Raw genomic sequence first — 22,168 nt, 5'->3', positions numbered from 1 at the left:
ACTCTGTCTGGGACCAAAACAAACCTATACTGGGTCCCTCAGGATTCCTAGTTTGTACCAAGTACCTTGTGGGCCCCACCACCCTCTTCTCCAGCCAGTTGTAGAGCTGTCACACTTGTGCTTTCTTCACTCAGAGGTTCACTTCCAGCATGAGGACCCTTAGTTACCTGGATACATACCCAAAAAGCTAGAAATACACATCCGCCAAAAGGGTTTTCTCCCTGTGAGAATCTTCAAGGATTGTCTATAGGGCTGGGGACAGCCATGGTGGGAGGAGGGGGGGACAAAGGAAGGGGTCCTGAGCCTGTCCCCTGACCCTGAGGTGCTCCCTGGATGGGACACACCCCAAATCAGGGTTTGCTGACTGCACAGGGTTGGTTTCTCATCAGTTCTGAGACCCACAATGCTTAGTGGGCTCTGAGTGACAGTCTTGATCCAGAAATGACAGGAAGCTGGCATTTTCTAGACAATAGTGACCTGACCATTCATGGTATAAACAGCTCTTCCCTGTCCATTCTTGAAGCCCTTGGTCTAAATGTTGTCACCAGGAAGGAACGATGTCACCCACTAGGAATGATGTCAGGTGGAGAATTTTTTTTTGTACTGGAGATCAAACTTGGGACCTTGCGTTTGCAAGCAGGCAGAGGAACAACTGAGCTAAATCCCCAGCCCTGGAGAATTTTGAACCAATCAAATACTCCTTACAGGGTGGGTTGGGGACCAGGGAGCTGAGCACAAATGACCAATCTTGGAAAGAGGCTGAGCCAGACGTGTCCTGAACCCACACTCATGTGTGACCCTGGTTCTCGAGCTCTCACTGTGAGGGGAGCTGGCGTCCTGTGGCCTGTCTTACCTTATCTTGGCTATTCAGTTCTTGGTATGGAATGTGAGCTGGAAGATATGTATGCAGGAGTGCGCAGAAGGCCAGCCCATCATTCCAGCTGCTGCTGAAGTTTGTGATGTCAATATTCTGAGGGAAAGAAGACAAACAATTAAAGCAACACATAATATGATCCTCTGAGGAAGTGCTAAGGACAGAGCCTCTAACATCATGTGGCCTCCAAAACAAAACCAAATCTTGGGCAAGGTGAGCTCTGGAGGGATCAAAGCCTGTTGGAAGGCTATGTCCCAAGGTCTACCTGGTGTTCACATCTGGACCTGTTAAGGCATCCCCTCATCCTATCACCACCTGCAGGCTATGACTCCACATGTTACACCTGGGCTTGTGACGTGAATTATAAGTTGCTTCATACACTAAGAGGGCTCCGGGCTGCTGAGGTTGGCCTCTCTTATGCCTGGCTGTGGTGACAGTACAGACTGCAGGATGTGGGTGACAATCAATTAGGCTTAAAGCAACATTTAGTAAAATGTAGCTCACTCCCCACTGTTTGCTCAAGTACTTGAAAGATCCGTGAAGTTAGCATGTATCTCAGAGTGTGAGCACATAAGGACATTATCCCACTTGAGATAATGATGTGAACCAATGGCGAAAAGTGAAGGAGAGTCTGGTCAGGCTTCAGCATCATGGCCCACAGATAATCACTGTGGTTTCCAACACCACCTATTCACAGTTAAAAAAGCAATTTTAATGTTGGGCTGTGTATTTCCTATGCCACTTCTGAGTCATCACAACTTTAAGGGTTCCTTCATTTCATGTCTAAATCAAAAGTATCTAGGCATGCAAATAATATATTTTTATTATATGGCCCTTCAGCTGGTATATAACCTTTACCCTTATTCGCAAAAAAGTCTCTTGAAAATGAAATTGTGCATTTAAGTTTTGATAATTCACATTTTCTATAAATGTACAAACTAAACAAGAACAGTTTTCTCAATACCTCTTTAAAACCTTTTTTCTTTTTTGAAGTACTAGGACTTGAAGGCAGGGCCTTTGCATGGAGTTACACATCACCAACCCTTTTTAAAATCTTGAAACAGGGTCTTGCTAAGATGCCTAGTTCAACCTCGAACTTGTGATTTTCTTCTCAGCTTCCCACAGTGCTGGGATTACAGGTGTGCACCACCAGGCCCAGGTCAAACTAGTATTTCTTAGTACCAAGATGGAGGACCCATGGCTCAGAGAAAAGGAACAGGTGGGGTTGAGAGACTGAGGTTCAATGTTGAGGATGTGTCCATATAGCTGGTAAGGAGCAGGCCAGAAGAGACCAGGCCAGACAACCAGTCGTTCTGGGGAGATGGGCTTCATGTAGCCTCATGGCTCTAGGTGGTCCCTTCACAGAGCAGCGCAAGGCTGACTTCTCATTAGCTCAATCATCAATGCATACTTTCTTAGCCCTGGCTGCACATGTGCAGAATGCTGCCCTCTGACTACATCTATTCCAAGTATGGAGCCCTCTGAAGAGCAGCAGCTCTGAGAGCAATTCTTTCACAGGTCATTTTCCCTCACTAACCTGGTCTGCTGCTGCTTCCAGTTTCTTCAGAGACACTGTTTGCAACTGCTGTGAGCAAAGAGATCACTTAAGGCACAAAATGTAAGAAAACCTGCCAAACATTATGGAAGGAAGGTGGTGATGGCCACCATGCTGCGTGTGACTTGGCTATGGAAGGGAGTGAGCACACTGTGTCTTCTGATACCAGCCCTCCCCAAATACCAGGGCTAGGTCAGAATCCTGCCTGCCTCAGTGCCATAGCCATTAGCCTTCCCGGCTGTCTTCCAAAAGGACCTCTGCTCTGACCCTAAAAGTCACCATTCAGAGGGATTCTGATCATGTCATGAAGGTAACTCAAAACAAATGATGCTTGAGTTACTGCTGAGGAACACGTGTTCATGCCTGCGTGTGCGCACGCGCGTGCACACACACACACACACACACACACACACACACACACACACACACACACAGTTGCCTCTTTTATCTCTTCTGAATTTTAGAAAGTAGCCAGCAAGAATAGGTAGATCTATCCATCTGGGAGGACACTAGGATCTAGAAATCACCTGTCACCCAAGATTCTCAGAAGGCTGTAGGGATTACAGGGACAGTTATTCTTGGGCCCATGTACCCTGTGAGCCGTGTACTAATTGTCACAATTACCCCAGGGCACTTTTTTGTTGTTGTGCTAAGGATTAAACCTCCTACATGCTAGGCCAGTATTCTACCACTGAGCTATATTCACAGTCCACCTGTGAGCAGTCTTACAGGAAAAGATCAGACATCTGGCCCCAGGAACAGGTAGTTCGGGAGTTTACCAAAGTCGGGCTTAATTAGCACAGCAGGGTAGTCCTGCTTTCCCACAGGCAACAGGGAAGATTTCCTCATGCTCTGTGGGAAGTACATTTTTAAAATCTAGACCTGGGTATGGAAAAGAGACGGGAATGAAGTATGCAAAACAATGAAGAATGGGCCAGCACTAGCTAGCTGAATGATCTGTAGGGTCCAGTGGTGCACAGTCCCTTGTTCAGAGTATAGAGGAAAGAGTCCATTGAAGATACTAAAAGAAGGCTGGGGATTTAGCTCAGTGGCGCTGCACCTGCCTTGCAAGCGCAAGGTCCTGAGTTCAATCCTCGGTCCCCCTCTCAAAGATACTAAAAGAAGTCTAGCTGAAGCCCAAAGGGCCTCCCCACTCCTCCTAGGAATCTAAATGGACCTTATGACTAAGTGGTTGATAAGAGAGCCAAAGACATTAGCCTTGTTGCACACAGAGAGCCGGGCAGGAAGCTTTTTAATAGCATGCGGAGCTCTGTGCAAGGTCAACGTCAGTATCTCACTCTAGGTCACATTCACTTCTGGAGGAAGATAAACCTTCTCTTCCTGCCACAGCTACCCGTTCTGCTCCCTGAAAGAGAAGCAGCTCTGTCAGGGTTGTGGACGTGCCTGGCCTCACCATGCCTCACAGCAGAGGCTCCTGTGTCCTGGATGCCTGGCTGTGGGACCTGGACCTTCCTGGCTTTGCTTCCTCCAGACAGACCCAGCCTCAGCGGGGGAGCTGCTGCTTCTGCACCCGCCCAGGTCCTCCAGGAAGAGAAGACACATCCAGGACACATGCAATCCCCTGAAATAGGACAGCAGAGCTCCTGGGGCAATGAAGGGGCAATGAATGGTTACACATGGCATTTCAGATCCAAATAAAGCCCAAACCTAAGAAGGCTCTCATTCTGGACAGTGTTAGGGTATAAACTGGGGGCCAAGAACTGTGGGGCCATTAAATAGTAAACTCAAGTGAATCCTCCATAGCCAACTGTGCCTCTGTTTCCTACCCTCAATCAAAGGCCGGCCCTGTGGGGGAGAGTCAGGCCTTGAAATAAGAGTGCTTCCCAAAGGGCAGCCCTGGCCATAATCTCACTAGTTATTTTATTGTTTAGGACTGAAAAGTCTAATATTAGCAAAATAATGTCTGTTGTATACCCACAGTTCTGCAAACAACAGGGCTGCTTCTCTGAGGCCAAAAAGCACAGTGCTAGAAAACGCAGAGGGGAAGATGGGAGCCACCTATCCCAGCCTTCTTCTGTGGAGCGCTTCATTATTGGCCTATCATAGAATGGCAGTATCTTGGAGACGATATCAGCAAGTATCTTGGAGAAGAAACACTGTGTCACCAGATAAAAGGGCTTCTCTCTTCCTTACCCAGTGAAGATCTCCCACAGCAGCCATTACTTCCTAAACTTCGACTGCAAGTAGGCTCTCGGCTGCTGGGGGAGAGAAGGGATGGGCAGAAGATTCTAGGGCCCATACTGTGCCTCTGTAGGTGACCACCAGGCAGCGTTTCCCTCACGCCTCTGTTCCCTGCCTGGACCACACAGAATAGCCTGAAAGTGCTATACCCATCAGCGTGACAGTGGGGGTAGGCTTCCTGTCATTTTCTGATTAAGAGGCCACAATGTAGATCAGTGACAGACTGCTGGTCTCTGCAAGGTATGACCACTTTACCTGCCCATGAGGCCCAGATAAGTATTATCAACTCTGGGTTTATTTAGTAATTGAGGAAAAATTCACATTTTTGTGCCTTGGAAAAAACCAACTCAAAGCCAGTGTGCAGCTTGCAGGCTGGGGTGTGGACCCAACATGTTGTGGGCATGTGGGTCCTGACAGTCTTGGGCTTCTGTACAGTAAATGTGAAAATGCTGGCCCACTCAAAAGGACAAATCAGCAGCCCCCTGTGAACTGAGCTGTGCTTTATACACCTGAGGAGCCCAAATAAAACTATAGTTTATTTAATTACTGTAGAGGAGGTAGGAGCTGGATGGCAGATCGTCCCGACCCCATACGGACACAATAAGGAACAGCACTGCTGGATGCCCCGGGCTGCTCTTCCCTTTACTAGAGCTCTGCTTCTGGGCACGTAGCCACAGTCACTGGTCCCACTCAATGCCATCGCTTGTAAATCTCCACTCGCCTTCACGTCAAATATGCAGCACAATCCCTGGCCTTTTGAAAAGCGGTTTCCCACTTCCTCTTTGTCTAAAGTTTGGATGAAGAACAGTAATAACTGTGTAAAATCCCAACTCCTCAAGCACTTAGCATATTCATAGGAAAAGTGTTCTACAATGGTTTGCTGCAGAGTGCTTCAAATGCCACAAGGCACAGCCTGTCAACTGTGGCAGGAATGAGGTGGCCTCCCTGTATGTACAGGTTTATAGGATCTGCATAGAAACACAAGAGTGAAGGGCCCAGAGACATGTTCTTCCCCTAAGAGTAAAGGAGAACTTCATCACAGAGAATCGGACAGAGTGACATCCTCAGGTCTGTGGTCCATGCATGGACTCTCATGCTAACATGGCTACAGCTGTGTACTTGAGAAGACAGGAAGCTGAGGATTCATTTGCCTATTCAGTGAATCCTCACCCAGGGATACGCTGTCCTTACTTGGATCAGGCCCTGGGATCAGGTCTTGACTCTCAGGAATGGTCTTGCAGAACAGAGCCTGACAGGTGGATTAACACAGTCAAGAGTAGACTGAAGGCTTCAAAGGGAAAGTGCAGACTGGAACCACAAGAGCAGATGAAAACAGGGGAAGGGACTCTCAAGGAGCAACTGCAGATGTCAAAACAGGTGTGGGATTGGGAGTGGGGCAAACCAAAAAGGTGACAGAATGAATATGAGAAGGGAGAGTGTGCAGGGCCAAGGACAGCACTCAGCTTCTGCTGGCAGAAGCCACGGTGACCTTCATGGAGGTAGAGCTCACTGGAGGTGGGGTGTCAAGCTATGAGGAGGTGTGTTTTGGATGCATTAACTCCAAGTAACCTTGAGAACAACCAGAGAGGGCCCAACGGTACTTACACATGGATGCAGCACTCCTGAAAGACAAATGAAAAGTAGACATAAAATGTGGAGTCATTGGCATCCCGCTGGGATCACCTAGGGATGCTACAGTGGGTAACGGAAGGAAGGAAGGAACTGCTCCAAGTCATACGCCATGCCGAGGAAAAAAGCATTTAATAGGACACAGGCGGTCAGAGAGCAGGGAGAGGAACCAGAAGGCAAAGGAAGGGAGTTTTTGAAAGAGAAGGGCTGGGGTAACAGCTCAGCATTGTAGCGCCTGCCTAGCATGCACAAAACCCTGGGTTCCATCCATCCTGCGCACCAGAAAGAGGTAAGGATTGCCAATGCAGCAGTGTTGCTGAAAGGTCAAGAGGGCTTTAAATAAAAAATTTCCTGAAGTTAGCAACATTTAGGTTTATAGAGCAATACTATACAGTAAGATAGGCCCTTGCCTGGCTTCCATGTCAGCCCCCTCCTCAGAATGTTTTGTTCTAGAAATGTAGCAGTTTGTGCTGCTTGGTACATGTGATGGCTGAAGTGAGCAGTTTGTGCTGCTTGGAAGCTTCCTGCCCAATATATCAAACTGTTGTGTAACTGTTTGAACTTATCAGGACTGTTAAGCTCCGCCCCCTACAAGAGTGTGCTGTTAAGCCCCACCCCTTATAAGAATGCTGTTAGCCCTCCCCCTTTTAGGAATGTTCAGTAATTCCACTTCTTTGCTTCCCTGAGAATGCTTGACCACTATGCCTTTCAGGAACATTCTGCAATTCCACCTCCCCCTTCAGTGAGCATGCTCACACGGCTTGTGTTTCAGGAATGTTCTATAACTCCGCCCCTCTGCTTCAGAGAGCATGCTCAGTATCCTGTAGATCCCTATATAAGAAGGCTCTCATTTCTGCCCAGGTCCTCAGACTACAGAGTATGAACTCCTCTGAACATCCCCGCCCCCCATAAAAGTTTTTCTCCACCTCTTCAAGTAACTATTGGATTCTCGAGTCTTCAAACTGTGACAGCTGAGACCCAGAGCTATAACACTGCACGGTGCCTCAGAGATGTGGTACTTGACTGTGACACTGAGTTGTAACACTTGGCTGTACACCGAGCTGTTCCACTTTGCCACAAGGTCACCGTTAACCACAATGAGCAAAGAGAAATAAAGGACAGAAGAGCTACAAATCAGTTTTTCAGAAGCCAGCACAGCACAGAAGTGAATGACCTATACAAGTGCTACAACTTTCAGATACTCTTGTTTACAACACATTTATTTCACGAAGGTTATTTAGAAATGTAATTTCTATTTTTAAAGTGTCCTTTTCAGTACACAAGGCAAGTCTTTATCTTCCAGGGATTTCTCTTGCAGGGAAATTCTGAGCTGCAGATTAATGAAGGGGTGGCAGCACTGAGGACCTCATTCATGTCCAGATTTTTGCAGGCCAGCAGTTCTCTTCAAAATAAACTCTTCTTTAAGCCAAACTCACTTGTCTTGGAGGAGAAAATGCATACTAATGGAAAAATCTTTTATTGTTCACTATTCACAGGCCAGGGTGTCAATATCTCTAAGAAGGAAACATTTTTCTTTTTAAAGTAGAGACAAAGGAAACTCACTAGTACTTCTTATTCAAGTTCCTTAGTGATGAATGCACATTTTGCATTTAGTTTTCAGGTCACTTTAAGGCTTTTCTACTCTACAAGCTATTTCTACCTCTAGACTGGGGCAGACAAAAGTGTTATTACGATGCGGCCACAACAAACATTCCAAAAAGCCTCAGCAAGGACTGGACTAGGGAGCTCTGCCCCATTTTTCCCTAAAGGTGCACATCCTTTCATTCAGGACAGATCAACTGGAATGTGACGAGTGGATGTGGACTGCCTCACAGTGCCATCTATGTCCTTTTTACCCTCATAAAGTCAACTCAGACCTTTAAGATTGCCTGCGACACTGTGGGTTTGCCTCTGAGGGCCTGGTTGAGTATTTCCTAAGGGGATTCTTCTGGCTAGAAGGCCGCCCCACCTATTCTTCCACCACTGCAAGGATTTGTCCTCTCTCTGGGGTGTTGAAGTGGGCCCTGTCTCAGCATTCTGATGTATGTACTGGGAACTGAGGCATGAGATATGAAAGCCAAGCAATTACACAAACTGCCATAAAAAAAGAGTAAAAATATGCCACAAAATACCTGAAAATGTTTTATGTTGTATGAAGTTTATTTAAGGGCCATAAAATATACCCCCAGGTAACACATGCTCTTTAAATAGCTATTAAGGTTATGGTCTATTTAAGGAAATGCCATGTTTATGGGCATAAGGCAAGTAGCCAAAGGGCATGCATGGATTCATCAATTATCCACTTCCTCAGGCCTACTGGATCAGTGGACAGCATGCTGTGGGACATAGCACAGCCATCATCAGAGAACCAGCTTCACGGTGCTGAGCATGAAGGAAATCTGGGGAGAGGAATCAGTTGCTAATCAGACATCTATCTATGCACCCACTCTCATACCAGGGGACAGCTTTCGGAGGCAGCTGGAGCCTTAGCGAGGTGGACTGGATACTTGTATGTATGGCATACTACAGGGTTATGTTAAAAAATGAGGAAAAAAATAACCAAGATAAGTCTTTATCTTTCTCAATAGTGCTGTTAAACATAGAAGACCCAGAGACCTGGGAAGGGATGAAAAGGTGCCTGCTTGGTGTGTCCCTGAGGAACACCATACGGTCTTCTTCCTGAAGCTGAGCCAACCTCTGCTTCAGGTCAGGGGAGGGAAGGTCCACCATGAAGCTGACAAAGAAAAGAAGGCCAGGAAGGTGACAGAGGACAGCCAAAGAGGCTCTGTGTCCTGGTGGGAGGAGCTTTAAGAAGGACCCTCAATCCTCACTGCATCAAAATCACCTCCAAATGTTGTTAAGTTTTCCTGGGCTCAGCGCCACTGGGGAGAGGCTGATCCAACCAGCCAAAGTGGGTCTGGGTACCATTTTCCTTAAAGATATGTTTCCAGGTGACCTGAATGTACAGGCAGAGGCTAGACCACCAGCACTGATCCTAACACCAAAGATGCTATATGCCTAGGACAGGAATGTCTAAAATGTGAAATCCTAAGTTCATGATGAGGTTATGCACTCACAGCTCAGTTTGGAAAACTGTGCGCTGGGAAATCAAGGGAAAAAATTAAGCACTTGATGGGACTTTGCTGACCAAACCATGTGTCAAGGCAACCAAACAGCTGACGAAAGAGTTTCTCTGTAAAGAGGATTGATTGATGGTGTGACTGATAAGAGTCAGAAGGGCACTAGTTAGTAAAAACAGTTGATAACAATTATTAGCAGACAGTGTCAACACAGAAAGAGGCAGCTAGTCCTACTGCAGGGACACACACAATTCTACAGCAGAGGAGTTTCTGCAGAAATAGGACTGGAATCAGGTCTACCCACCATTCTATCTACCAGTTTACACCAGAGATAGCACCATGGGAATATAATCAGCAGAATCTAAAATCTGGAGGCTTAAAAGGATGTATGACCCCAATCCTTCAAAAAGAAACTACAAGGAAAAAAGAAAGGATTTTTTTGGGGTGGGTAAGTACTGGGGATTGAACCTTCACACCAAGTGAAATCTCTGCCTTTTATTTTTTAAGATAAAGTCTCACTAAGTCACTGAGTTGCCCAGGCAGGACTTGAACTTGTGATCCTCCTGCCTCAGCCTCCCAGAGTGCTGGGATTACAAGCATGAGCCACCACACATGGCTAAGAGAGCCAAAAAGAGGTTTTAAAAGGCTCGGGTTGGGCTGGGAATTTAGCTCAGTGGCACCATGCCTACCTCAAAAGCACAAGGCCCTGAGTTTGATCCCTGGTACCAAAACCAAAACCAAACCAAACAAACAAACAAAAAAAGGCTGGGGGTTTGCTTCTGAATCATCCAGGTAGCAGAGTTGGAGGACTCTTTCCTGATGACCTGAAGCTGAGGGTCATTTTACTATTTTCATGACAAACAATTGTGCAATTCAACAATAGAAAGACATATGACCCAACGGCCCAATGTAAAATGGACAAAAGACTTGAATAAACATTTTCTAAAGATGATATATAGACAAGAAGCACACGAAACGATTTTCAATGCCCCTGATCATTAGAGAAATGCAGTAAGAAATGACAATGAGATGCTATTTCACATTCATTACTATAGTAGTTAATCTTTTTTTCCTTGGTATTGGGGATTGAACTCAGGACCTTGTCCTTCAGAGGCAGGTGCAGCACCACAGAGCTAAAGCCTCGGCCCCTACAATAGTTATTATTTAAACTGGGTGTGGTGGTGCAGGAGGATCGCTGTGAGTTCAAGACCAACCTGGGCTACAAAGTGAGTTCCAGTTCAGTGTCAACTACACAGTGAGACCCTGACTCAAAAAAACAACAAAACAAAAAAGTTATTATTTAGAAGAAAAAAAAAGGAAATTAAGTTGAGAATGTACATCATGGTATAGCATGTGCTTAGCACGCATGAGGCCCTGGGTTCAATCCCTGTATCTACCTGTCTGTCTGTCTCTATCCCTCCCCCCCCCCCCCCCCCACACACAAAGGTGAAGGAATAACAAGAATTGGTGAGGGTGGAGAGGAAATCAGAATCCTCATAGGATTCCAGTGGGAAGTCAAATTACGTGGCCACTGAGGAAAGGAGCATCGGTTCCTCGGTAAGTAACCGTATGACCGATACAACCCAGCAATTACACTCCTAGGCATGTATCTAAAGGGACCAAACACAAGTGATCAAACATGTACAAGAATGATCAGAGAAGCATGAATCAAAATAGTAAAAAGGAGAAAACAACCTACATGTCCTCCAGTGGAAAAACGAGGTCTATCTATACAATGGAATATTTTTCAGCCACAGAAAGGAATGAAGTATTGACATATGTTAGAATGTGGAAAAATCTTGAAACTGCGCTAAGTGAGACACACAGGCACATATCATATGATTTCAGTTATATAAAATATCTAGAAGCTGGGTGTGGTGGTACTTGCCTGCCCAGCTGGTCTGGAGGCTGAGGCAGGAGAATCACTAGATCAAGGTCAACCTGGGCAACTGAATGAAAGCCTATCTCAAAATACAAAAATAAAAAGGGCTGGAGGTGTGCCTTATTGGCAGAGAGCTGGCTATCATGCACAAGCCCTTAGGTTCAATAAGTAGCACAGTAAAAGAAGGGAGGGAGGGAAATAAAGAATCCAGAAAAGTCAAATCCAGAGACAGAAAGTACATTAGCTGTTGTCAGACCTGTCAGAGGGAAAATGGAAATAACTGCTTACTGCATGGTTTCCATGGGGGGGGCAGCACGGCACAGGGTGATGAAGTTATGCAGCTATGTGGCAGTGATAGATGCACCACACTGAAGGAACTTTATGCCACTGAACTGTAGATTTAAACATGGATGAATAGTAACTACATGTGTTTTACCATTAAAAAAAAGGCGGCAGATATTGTGAAGTAGCCTATGCCCAGTAATTCTACACCCTAGGTAGAGCTCATAGCAACTAAGTTACCCTGGAGTGTTTGCTGAGAAGTTATATATTGCTTAAATTCAGATGATTAATGAAGAGTTTTTTTTTTTTTTTTTAGACAGGGTCTCACTATGTAGTTGAGACTGACCTGGAACTCACTATGTAGCCCGGGCTGGTCTCGAACTCACAGCGATCCTCCTGCCTCAGCCTCCCAGTGCTGGGATTACAGGCATGCGCCACCACGCCCAGCTTGAAGAGATTTTTATTAAGGGAATTTATTATTCTTTGCTTAAATTTTTTTTTCCTATTTTGGGAGGAGAGGGTGGTGTTGGGGATTGAACCCAGGACTTCAGGCATGCTAGACAAGCACTCTACCACTGATCTACATTCCAGCTCCCAAGAAGTTACTTCTTAACAACACACAAGCAGCTATGGGTAGGAGGCAAGCTATTCAGTTTCCTTCACCACTAGGAAAAACTGACCACCTCTGGTACCTCAGAAGGAACCTGATACATCATCTTCTGTGAACGCTGTTTCAAAGCCCCCAAAAGGGAAGCCGATTTCTCTAATTTCAAGAGAACAGCCATATTCAAACACAGTGATGTTGCCCAACTGTCTCAAAGCCACAGGCACACTTCTAGAATATAACTTCAAATACACTGGAGCTTTACAAAAGTAAACTAAATTAGAATGATGTGCTTTAGGTTTAACGTGCTGTAACTTTTTATTAATTGATTTTTTTGGGTGCTATAATACCTCCCCCTCCCATCAAACTCAGGACCTTGTGATTGCCAGGTACAGCACCACTGAGCCACATCCCCAGCCCTCATGCTACAGCTTTTTTAAAGTCAAATTATTTTGAGGTGATATTTGAGAATAGGTCAGCAAATGTCACCCTAAGTGGATTCACAGTCTCTTGTTTAAAATCCCTGTAAAGGTGACTTGAGTTTTCACAGAGGAGTACACATAACCACAATGTCTGCTTTCTGGGAGCTGGGAAACTGACCCAGCTGGGTTGTGATTCTGATTAATGAACACTGTGAGTGGTTTTATTAGTAGCTTTGGAATTAGTTTTGTGTTTTCTAATTAACATTTCCACAGATTTCAGTTTAACTTTGGCAAAGGTTATCACTCATTAAAATGTAATTTCAACTAAATGAACAGCAAGCAACATTCACTCTGGTGTGTGCTCTGGGGAAGAGCTTGGATGAAGGAGGGTGCAAAGGTGCGAGAGTGCAAGGGTGCAAAAATTATGATTTGACCTAACCCCCAAAATCTTTCCCAGTCCCCAAGAGAACAGGTATATTTGAGGGGAAGAAAATTAGGCATTCCAAAGCACCTTTGGGGTGCATCTTCAATTTATTCTCAGGACAATAGTCATCAATCTTGTGTTCAGATTCTGCAAATGCTAGATGTAAAATTTAGATGGTGCAGGGCTAGAAGGCCACCCAACATAACCAGCCAGGCTCACATGGAAACCCTGTTCAAATGCTTGCTTCAAGAAGGCTCTTGAGCTGGGTGTGGTGGTGCACACATGTAATCACAGCACTCAGGCTAAGGCAAGAGTTTAAGACCAGCCTGGGTAAATAGTGAGTTCCAGCTCAGTCTCAACTACATAGTGAGACCCTGCCTCAAAAAACCAAAAAGAAGGCTCTTGAGTTCATGCTAGAACCTTCTATCACAGGAAGCAGCTCTTCAAAAGTTGACTGCTTTTCATTTAAGTCTTGGGGAATTTTTATAGGGATTTGAAAACTACCTCTCAGCAGATCATCACTGAAATGCAGAAGATAAAGTAGGTGCAACCGTGCATTTCAGAGGCACGTGCACTGGGCATTAGATGTTGGTGCCACTTGGTTCTAGCTAAAAGGTTCTTGGACATAAGGTTTTAACCTCATGAACCTCACTTTTCTCATAGGCAAATGGAAAAAACCAGGATAAGGATTTAATACGATAATATCTTTTTTTTTCCTTTTGGTACTGGGGATCGAACTCAGGACCTTGCGCTTGTGAGGCAGGTGGCAGCACTACCTGAGTTAAATTCACGGCCCAATAATAGGGTTGTTTGCACAGGTCCTCTGGCCAGAGCTCAACACAATCTGTTTTCTTCTCTTGCTTTTCCTTACTTGTCTTCCAGAGGCAGGGCTGATTCCATCTTCTAAAACACCGGACAAATGTGAAACACAAGACCGCTCCCCTGCTCTAGGGGAGGCTTCCCAGTACTAAAGACAGCCACGTTGGTTCTCTCCAGTCCCTCTTCTCTAGTTAATACCCTAAAGTTCAAGAGACTGTCACCTGTTTAAGAGATAAAAATTGGGTGGCTCGGAGAGGAGCCACAGAAACCTCTGTTATGGGGTCGCCACAGTGTGTAATGCAGCAAAATACATTTAGGTAACTCTGCTTCCCTCTTAGGCTCTTCAATGTTGGGCTTAATCTTGACAAGGGCTGGAGAGAAAGCCCAGTATACTCGTCAGGCACTCAGCAGGGATCTGATGAATATATTCTGGCATGAGAAAATTCTGAGGGAAAACAGAAGAAATCCAGAGCCCAGAGAATCTGAAAGCTTCAATACAGAGACAGGCTGGATATAGCCTAAAGACCATAGCATATTAATTCAATACAGAGCAAGATCTGGGCCACTGCAAACTCTGTGCATGCTTTGGATAAAGGATCAGGGTCTTGGTATTTACATTTCAGAGGAGGCTCTTTCTCTTGCTACCCTCTAGAACACCTGATGTGCATCAAGGTGACAGAAGACTAGAAGGAAAAAGAGTCGCACTCTCTGCTTCTGAAATTGGGGGTAATGCATTTACTCTGATTCAGGTACCCAGTGCCATCTGAGCAGGTAGGTTGGACATGACATGCCTGTGGTCTTACAGGAGCATGAGAAGGGAAGGATCTCAGGAAAGACATGTTCAATAGAGCACGCTCACCTTACAATGAACCTATTTTATTGCTTACAGCAGGAACTGAAGTGTTCCCTTAAGTCTGCCAGCATATTAGCTTCTACACATACCAGGTATCATTTTGGCAGTGGGAAAATGGAAAAATCTCTAAAAAAGTACTGTACCTGTGGTGCCACCCTCTTTGTACTTTTCTCCAGAGTCCCAAACTCAATGGCTCATTTACTTTTCCTGTAGTGCAACAAATGATTAAGAGGAGCCAGTCACTTTAGTTTGGACTACCTCTGAAAAAACATGATCAATGGAACCAACATCACGGCCCAGAAAGGAGCCTCCGTTCCGCTGTGATAGTCCCATGCGTGACACGTGACTGTTGACCTGATTTGTAGTTTTCCTGGTTTTATTTTACATGTGAGTTGGTTACCAGCTTTTCTTGAATTTGGGGGGGGGTAGTTATAAGACACAGCCAAATAAGGAGAACTGTGGGCCATCATGAATATGATGGCAGCAAAAATATAGAGGTCACACAATACTGGATTTCTACATAAGACAGTAAATGAGTGCTTGCGGTAATAAATCTGAGTCATTAAAAAAAAAACAAACAGTTTAAATTATGCCCAGAAGAAGGCCTGGGAATAATATTATGTTTCAGAAATAATTTTTAAAGTTCCTGAGGACAAAGGTCATGCTTTGGATTGCATGATATTCCTCCTTATATTTAATTACCTCTCTGATTGTCACAAGAAGTGTTACATATTTATTTCAGAATTGATTTAGACAAAAAATTTTTTTTCAGAAGTAGAGATGCCTGAATGAGAGTACTACAAAGATGCATACAGTGAGAGAGCCTCCAGCCACAGAAGGCACAAACTTCAGAAATCACTGTCACTTGACACCAAGGCCAAGAGCAGCATCTTGCCCTACTTGGGGCCTGCAGGTCCTATAGCTAGCCCAACAAGATTACAGCTTTGTTTTCTCTACAATTAGTTTTCTCTCAAGAGTGCTACGATGAAGGGAAGTTGAGACAGGAAGATCGCAAGTTCAAAAAGCCAGCCTGGGCAACTCAGTGATGGAGCACCTGTCTAGCAAGGCCCCTGGTTCAATCTCCAGTACCGGGATGAGGGTAGGGGTGGGGGTGGGAAGGTGAGTTCCAAGATGAAAAGCATGGGGTGCATAAAACAATAGGGATGCAAACATTCATTCATCTGCAATTTACTAAAATGTCTCTAATCCAAATCTGTTGCTCTTTCTCTTCTCTCCTTTCTGGAGCAGCCATCACTGACTCTCATGAAACATCCTTCTTTTGGGAAACACGGGTGCTCTCCCTTTTCCCTCAGTCTTTCTCTGTATGATGGGGCATCTTGTGTACCTCAGTGTGACCATGCCATATTCAAGCTGCTCTTAAATCATTCTATCACATGCAACCCTCCTTAACTTAGTAAGAGTCCATAGGCTACAAAGTGCACCTAACCAATATATATAGGGGAGGGCATAGACACAAAATACATTTTTAAAGTTTTTTGAGACAGGGTCTTGCTATGTAGTCCAGGCTGGCCTTGAACTTGCAGCAATTCTCCTGACTCAGCCTTCTGAGTGCTGGGATTACAGGTGTGCCACCAGGCCCACCTCCAATATACAAAATTTTTAGGAGAAAATCTTTGTGATATTGGATTAGTCAAACATTTCTTTTTGTTTTTTTGGGACAGGGTCTCACTATATAGTTGAGACTGACCTGGAACTCACAAGGTAGCCCAGGCTGGTTTCGAACTTACAGCGATCTTTCTGCCTCAGCCTCCCGGGTGCTGGGATTATAGGCGTGCGCCACCACGCCTGGCAAACATTTCTTATATAAATACCAAAAGCATATGTGCACTATAGGAGAAAAATAATTTTGTAAATTGATGTTATTAAACTAAGAATGTATGTGCTTCAAAAGTTAGTGTTTGAGAGTAAGAAGACAAGTTATAAATTGTAAGGAAATATATACAAATCATACATTTCAAAAACCTGAACTCAGAATATGTAAAGAAATCTCAAAACTTAATAAGAAAACAAACAACATGAAATAACCAAATAAGTAAAGATCTGAACAGACAATTCACTAAACAAGATAAACAGTGACAAAATAAAATATGGAAAGATGTTCAACATCATTAGTTACTAAGCAATTCACAATTAAAAATAAATACTTTGATTCTATTTCACATCTTTTAAAAGGCTAGAAGCAGGGCTGGGGATTTAGCTCAGTGGTATCACCACCTGCCTTGCAAGCATAAGGTCTGGAATTTGATCCCTGGTGCCCCCCCCAACCAAAACCAAAACAGAACAAAAAACAAGACAGAAATAAAAGGTCAGAGGCTACCCATTCGGACTTGCTAAGGATGCGAAGGAACCAGATTCTTCCATACTACCAGTAGGAAAGCAAAGGGGTATGGCTGCTTTGGAAGACAATTTGGCAGCTTCCAGAAACGTTAAACAGTATCTATCATATGAATCTGAGCCTTTTCTTTTCTTTTTTTTTGATAGGTTTGCTAAAGGGTTTATCAATTTTATTTATTCTTTCAAAAAACCAACTCTTCGATTCATTTATTTTTTGTATCGTTTTCTTAGTTTCCATTGCATTGATTTCTGCTCTAATCTTTATACTTTCCTCTCTTGTTCGAGCTTTGGGTTTTTCTTGCTCTTGTTTTTCTCAGAGTCTAAGATTCATCATTAGGTTGTTTATTTGAGGTTGCTCTGTTTTCCTAATGTGGGCATTCAGTGCTATGAATTTTCCACGTAGAACTGCTTTGTGTCCCATAGATTCCTGTACGTTGTAACATATGATTTGGCCATTTCACTTTTTAGATGAGGACTTAGATATGCAATATACTGTTCGTTTTTAACACACCCCCACCTCATTCATACATTGAAATCCTACCTCCAAGGTGATAGCATTAGGTGTCGTTCTGGGAGATGGCTAAGTCAAAGGAGTGGAGTCCTTATAAAAAGGATCCTGAGCCAGGTGTGGTGGCACACGCCTGGAGTCTCAATTACGTGGGAGGCTGAGGTGAGGTGAGAGGATTGCTTAAACCCCTGTCTGGGGAAAAAAGACTGCCAGACAGCTCTCTCATTTTATTTTCTCTATTATGTGAGGATACAAGAAGATGGAGGCCTTTAACCTAGGAGACAGCTTTCAGAACACAACTATCTGGCACCCTCATCTCAGACTTCCAGTCTCCAGAACTGTGAGAAATAAATTTCCTTTGTTTATAAGCCACCTCATCTACGGCACTTTGTTATAACAGCCCAAACTGATGCAGATATCATATAAGCACTTGCATGTGAAAATTCACAGGAGTTTTTACTCAGAGTAAGCAGTAACAGCAAACACCCAAATGTCCTCCAATGGCTAAACAGATAAACAAATTACAGCTAAATATGAAACATGTACTACTATCCAGAACAAAAAGGAAAATGGGGGCTGGCATACAGCTAGATTCCACTCTCAGCACAGCAAAGAAAAAGGGAGGGGGGCGAACTACTTACATAAACATGACTGAATCTCAAAATAATTATGCTAAGGAGCCAGAATCCTTCCAACTGTTCCAAATTCTATGATGTCCACTCATATACAATTATAAAAAGTACAAAGAGCACACAGTGACAGCAGATTCATGACTGCCTGGAGATGAGGGCTGAGAAGCAGGACCAAAAGAGTACAGAGGGCACAAGGAAATGTTTGTGGTGACACGACTGTGGTGATAGACTCATAGGTGCCTAAATGTCAGAAGTTATCAAACTGTAAACTTTAAACCTATGCAGCTTGTTACATGTCAATTATATCATACATTTTTTTAAAGGCAGTCCAGGGCCACATATACATTTACCTACTACATAAACTCTCCCAGGTTTCAAACTTTTACTTATTTTTAGATTTACAACTCGATGTAGGGCAGGTTTAAACCACGTAGGGCAAGGTACAGTTCAAGTGGCCTTGATGAAAAGGTGGTATCTAACGGCAGACATTCTGAGTAGGTCCTAAAAGGCAGGGTCACCTCCTTGTGTGTTCCAGGATACAAGCTACATTTTAGATGATTTGCTGCAAAGTTCTACAGATATAAAATACCATATCCAACTAGAATGAAGTAGAATGCTTCCCCAGAATGCCGCTTATTTTCATTCTCGTATTGCTTAATCTCCAAATTTCCTCTCCTTTTGAGGCAAAGTTGCTTTTAAGGCTATGTTAGGCCAACACCCATTATTGGCTTCTCTAATTACTTACATAAGAGACATTACTTACATGGTCACTGGGGTAGACTGGATTTTCCAAAAATGGCCACAGCAATATTCTGGCCCCACATTCTCCTCAGAATCTTGCTACACCCTATCAAGAGCTGGTGCCTATTTGCCTTCCTCTTATAACTTGAGAAGCCTTTGTGTTTGCCTGACAGAGCTGACAAGAGATATTGCAACGGCTTCAAAGATCAGGTGACAAAAGGAGAAATGATTTTTGCCTCTTTCTCCGGTCCCTTGTCCTTGAAAAGCTGGTTTGTGAAAGAGAGGCTATACGTAGGTGCTCCAGTCCCAGTCCCAGGAGAAGTCTCAGCCAACAGCCACCATCACTCACCAGACATGAGTGGGAGCCAATAGATAACTCCACAGCCTCCAGGAACACTGAGCTACTTCAAATGAATGTGAGTGGAGTAGAGACGAGATATCCTCACTATGCCTCACCCAAAGTAGAGATTCACGACCTAAACAGATGCTGTCATTATTTGAAGCCATTAAGTTTTGTGTGATGCGTACAGATAAGCAGACGAGCCTTTCTCTTGGATCTAAATAGCACATTCAGAAAGGAAACTAGTTTCTCTTTCCACCTCCCGACAGTGTCTAATGGCTAATTACCCTTTCCATAATTATTTATCAGGAGACAGCAACAGGGCATCTTTATAAATAACTTGCTTTTACAAATGGAGAGGTCATCCTAAATTGGCAGGATGGCCTTAGGCTAAATTCATTTACAAAACTCCAGAGCAACCACGTATATAATGAAATCAACCTGTCAAACTTCAACTCCTCTCTCTATAGATGCCACATCATTATGTTGGCATCCCATTATAAGAATATGAGGGAGAAAAAAATTATTTCTCATGATATAAGGACTGTGCACACTACTTGCAATGATACATAAAAAGATTTCTTGACTCAGACAATTTAATAATTCTGCTTTTAGTAAAATAATTAAGCAGCTCTTGAAAATGTTACTTATCTGATTTCTACTTCGCAGCATTACTCATAATAAAAATATCTACTTATGGAAACTTACTGAAATGTTAGGGACACGGCTGGGGAGGAGGGCTACTGCAATAGAAAGAGCTTGGGTCTGGGAGCTTGGAGACCCAACTGTATGGTCTTATACCAGCATGACACCTCTCTTACTGAAGGTCCCTTTCCTGTGAAATCAAAGCCCTAGTCTTCACGATTTCCAGGAGCTGTCTCAAGCCTGATTTCCTCCCAACTTCTGAGAACAGAATTTTGGGTGCTGGTCCAATGTGTTATGGCTTAGTTAAGGAAATGAGTCCCCAGACAATTATTTTAAAGCTAATCAAGAGTATTGGCCACCAAAACATTTTATAGCATTTGGTAGGTATTGTGGGTAGGAGTTACAGTGGTGTCAAAATACAGGGCAAAGGAAGAGAATTTTGTGCTCAGGAGAAACACACATTAGAATGCCATTCAAACTCCTCAGGCACCTCCCTCCTCTGCAACTTCTGGAAGCTCATCTTTTTGATAAAGTCACAATATTTATATCCACATAACTCCTCTTGCTGTGTGTCTGGACCAGGCTTTTGTCAGGCAGCCAGACGGGTTCCATTACTGAGTAGGTTTTCCAAATTTATGGACCCCAAATGTAGCTCTGAAAGATGATCACATTGAGGAAGGTGAAATCATCATAAAAGACCAGTACATATAATTCTTCCCTTCACCTGAGCAGGAAAATTTAATTTGTGTTGGCCAGAGGAGGAAAAACTAAGCAGTTTTATCTTCCAATACACTAATTGTCAAACTAATTTATGGTTGATGGTATTAAGAAGCTGACATTTTTGGAAATAGAAGTTAATAGTTGCTGTCAAAATCATATTTAAACAGAATGCAGTAAGTAAATTTAATTCTGGGAAAACTCTGTTTCCCAGCTGCTACATTTGGCATCAAAAGGAATCCCCTGAAAACAGGAAACTGCTTTCACTTCACTGCAACCAAGAAGCCATCATTTAACCTCTACTGTGTATAAAAAACAGTCCCAGGAAGAGCCCTAAGATACAAGCTCTTTTTATTTATTCCCTGGAAGCTGCTTATAGAAATGTGAAGTTGTTGTCCTACTGCTCTAAGCTTTCTGGATGAAGATCTCTTGTCATTAGGACAGAGACCGATTACACTCTAGTAGTTTTAATGCTTCACTGTGGAGAGCTTTTGAATGTGCACAGAAGGGTGGGACTATAAAGCTGGCCAATCTTTCTACCCTTTGTTCAAGTATTTTTAACCCCTGCACACAGTAATATTTGCAAACAATAAGAGCTTTCTGTATACTCAATTTCCATGCAAGCTGACAATGTAAAATAAAGACTCAGACTTTCAACCTCCATTTGATTCCAATCAAAACCCTTATCTGCTGCCTGCACCTGTCTTTTTTTTTTAACTCTGGGAAGCCATTCCTGTGACCTAAGATTACAATTTTAGAAAAGGAAATAAAACCAACTAAGCTTTGCTTTGACTATCAGGATTCTTACTGCATTATTCTGCCTGTCTATTGGCAGAAGTCCTAGCTTTCCCTACACTTTCTCATTCCACCTTCCCCCATCTTAGTCCTAAATCTAATCATGAAGAAATAATGCCAGGAAGGTGGAAAGGGGAGGAGAAATTGAAGATTGGATGGGGTGGGGAGCAGTATTTTGTACTGTCTTCCCGAGAGACAACGAAGTCCTAGAGGTAGGGGCTAGGTGTGGTGGTGCATGCATGTAATTCCAGCACTCGAGAAGCTGAGGCAGGAGGATCACTATGAATTTGAGTTTGGGGCCAGCCAGGGCTACACAGTGAGTTCAAGGCCAGCTTGAACTACACAGTGAGACCCTGTCTCCAAATAAACAAACAAAGAAAGAGTAGGGGTCAGATGAATGACACTGGAAGCATGAAGCGAAGGAGGTTCTTGTGTGAAGGAGAGTCTATTTTTTTGTCTCTTTCAGCATGTGGTAACCAGGCTCTGGGGGAACCTCTTTAGTCTAGAAGTTACCTGAACACACAGAACCCATTCAACCTGTAAGTTTAAAAATGCTAGGAGTGAGCAGTAGCCTAAGGGAGTGTGGCTAACAGCAAGTGCCAAGGTTGTGTTGGGGTCAGGCAGGTAGCAAGTGTCACACCGAATATTTCATATAATTTATAAAGAGAAAGTCCCCTTGTCTTATTAGTCTACGGACAATCTATTACCTCAAAGAACACGGTCCACTAGTTCTCACTCTTTTGACTCTTCAACCTCGGGAACACATTCCTTGGAGAAAAAGGTCAGTTTCCCCTTCCTGTTTTGCTTTG

General features: G+C 43.8%; 1 protein-coding gene across 3 annotated transcripts in view; it reads right to left on the bottom strand.

Annotated features, from left to right (window-relative positions):
• The window catches only part of Specc1l (sperm antigen with calponin homology and coiled-coil domains 1 like), a 142,818-nt gene that overhangs the window by 3,204 nt on the left and 117,446 nt on the right, over positions 1 to 22,168 (bottom strand). For all 3 annotated transcript variants that reach the window (XM_019204494.2, XM_010603899.2, XM_019204493.2), the window contains one exon: positions 854 to 970. In XM_019204494.2, coding sequence (XP_019060039.1) covers positions 854 to 970 — 117 coding nt within the window. The remainder of the gene's footprint in view (positions 1 to 853; positions 971 to 22,168) is intronic.

The sequence above is a fragment of the Fukomys damarensis genome, unplaced genomic scaffold, assembly GCF_012274545.1.
Source record: "Fukomys damarensis isolate Sample0158 unplaced genomic scaffold, DMR_v1.0_HiC HiC_scaffold_12, whole genome shotgun sequence".
In the NCBI taxonomy this organism is placed as follows: Eukaryota; Metazoa; Chordata; class Mammalia; order Rodentia; family Bathyergidae; genus Fukomys; species Fukomys damarensis.
Note: the sequence above shows the minus strand (reverse complement) of the source record. Positions and strands in the feature narration are given on the sequence as shown.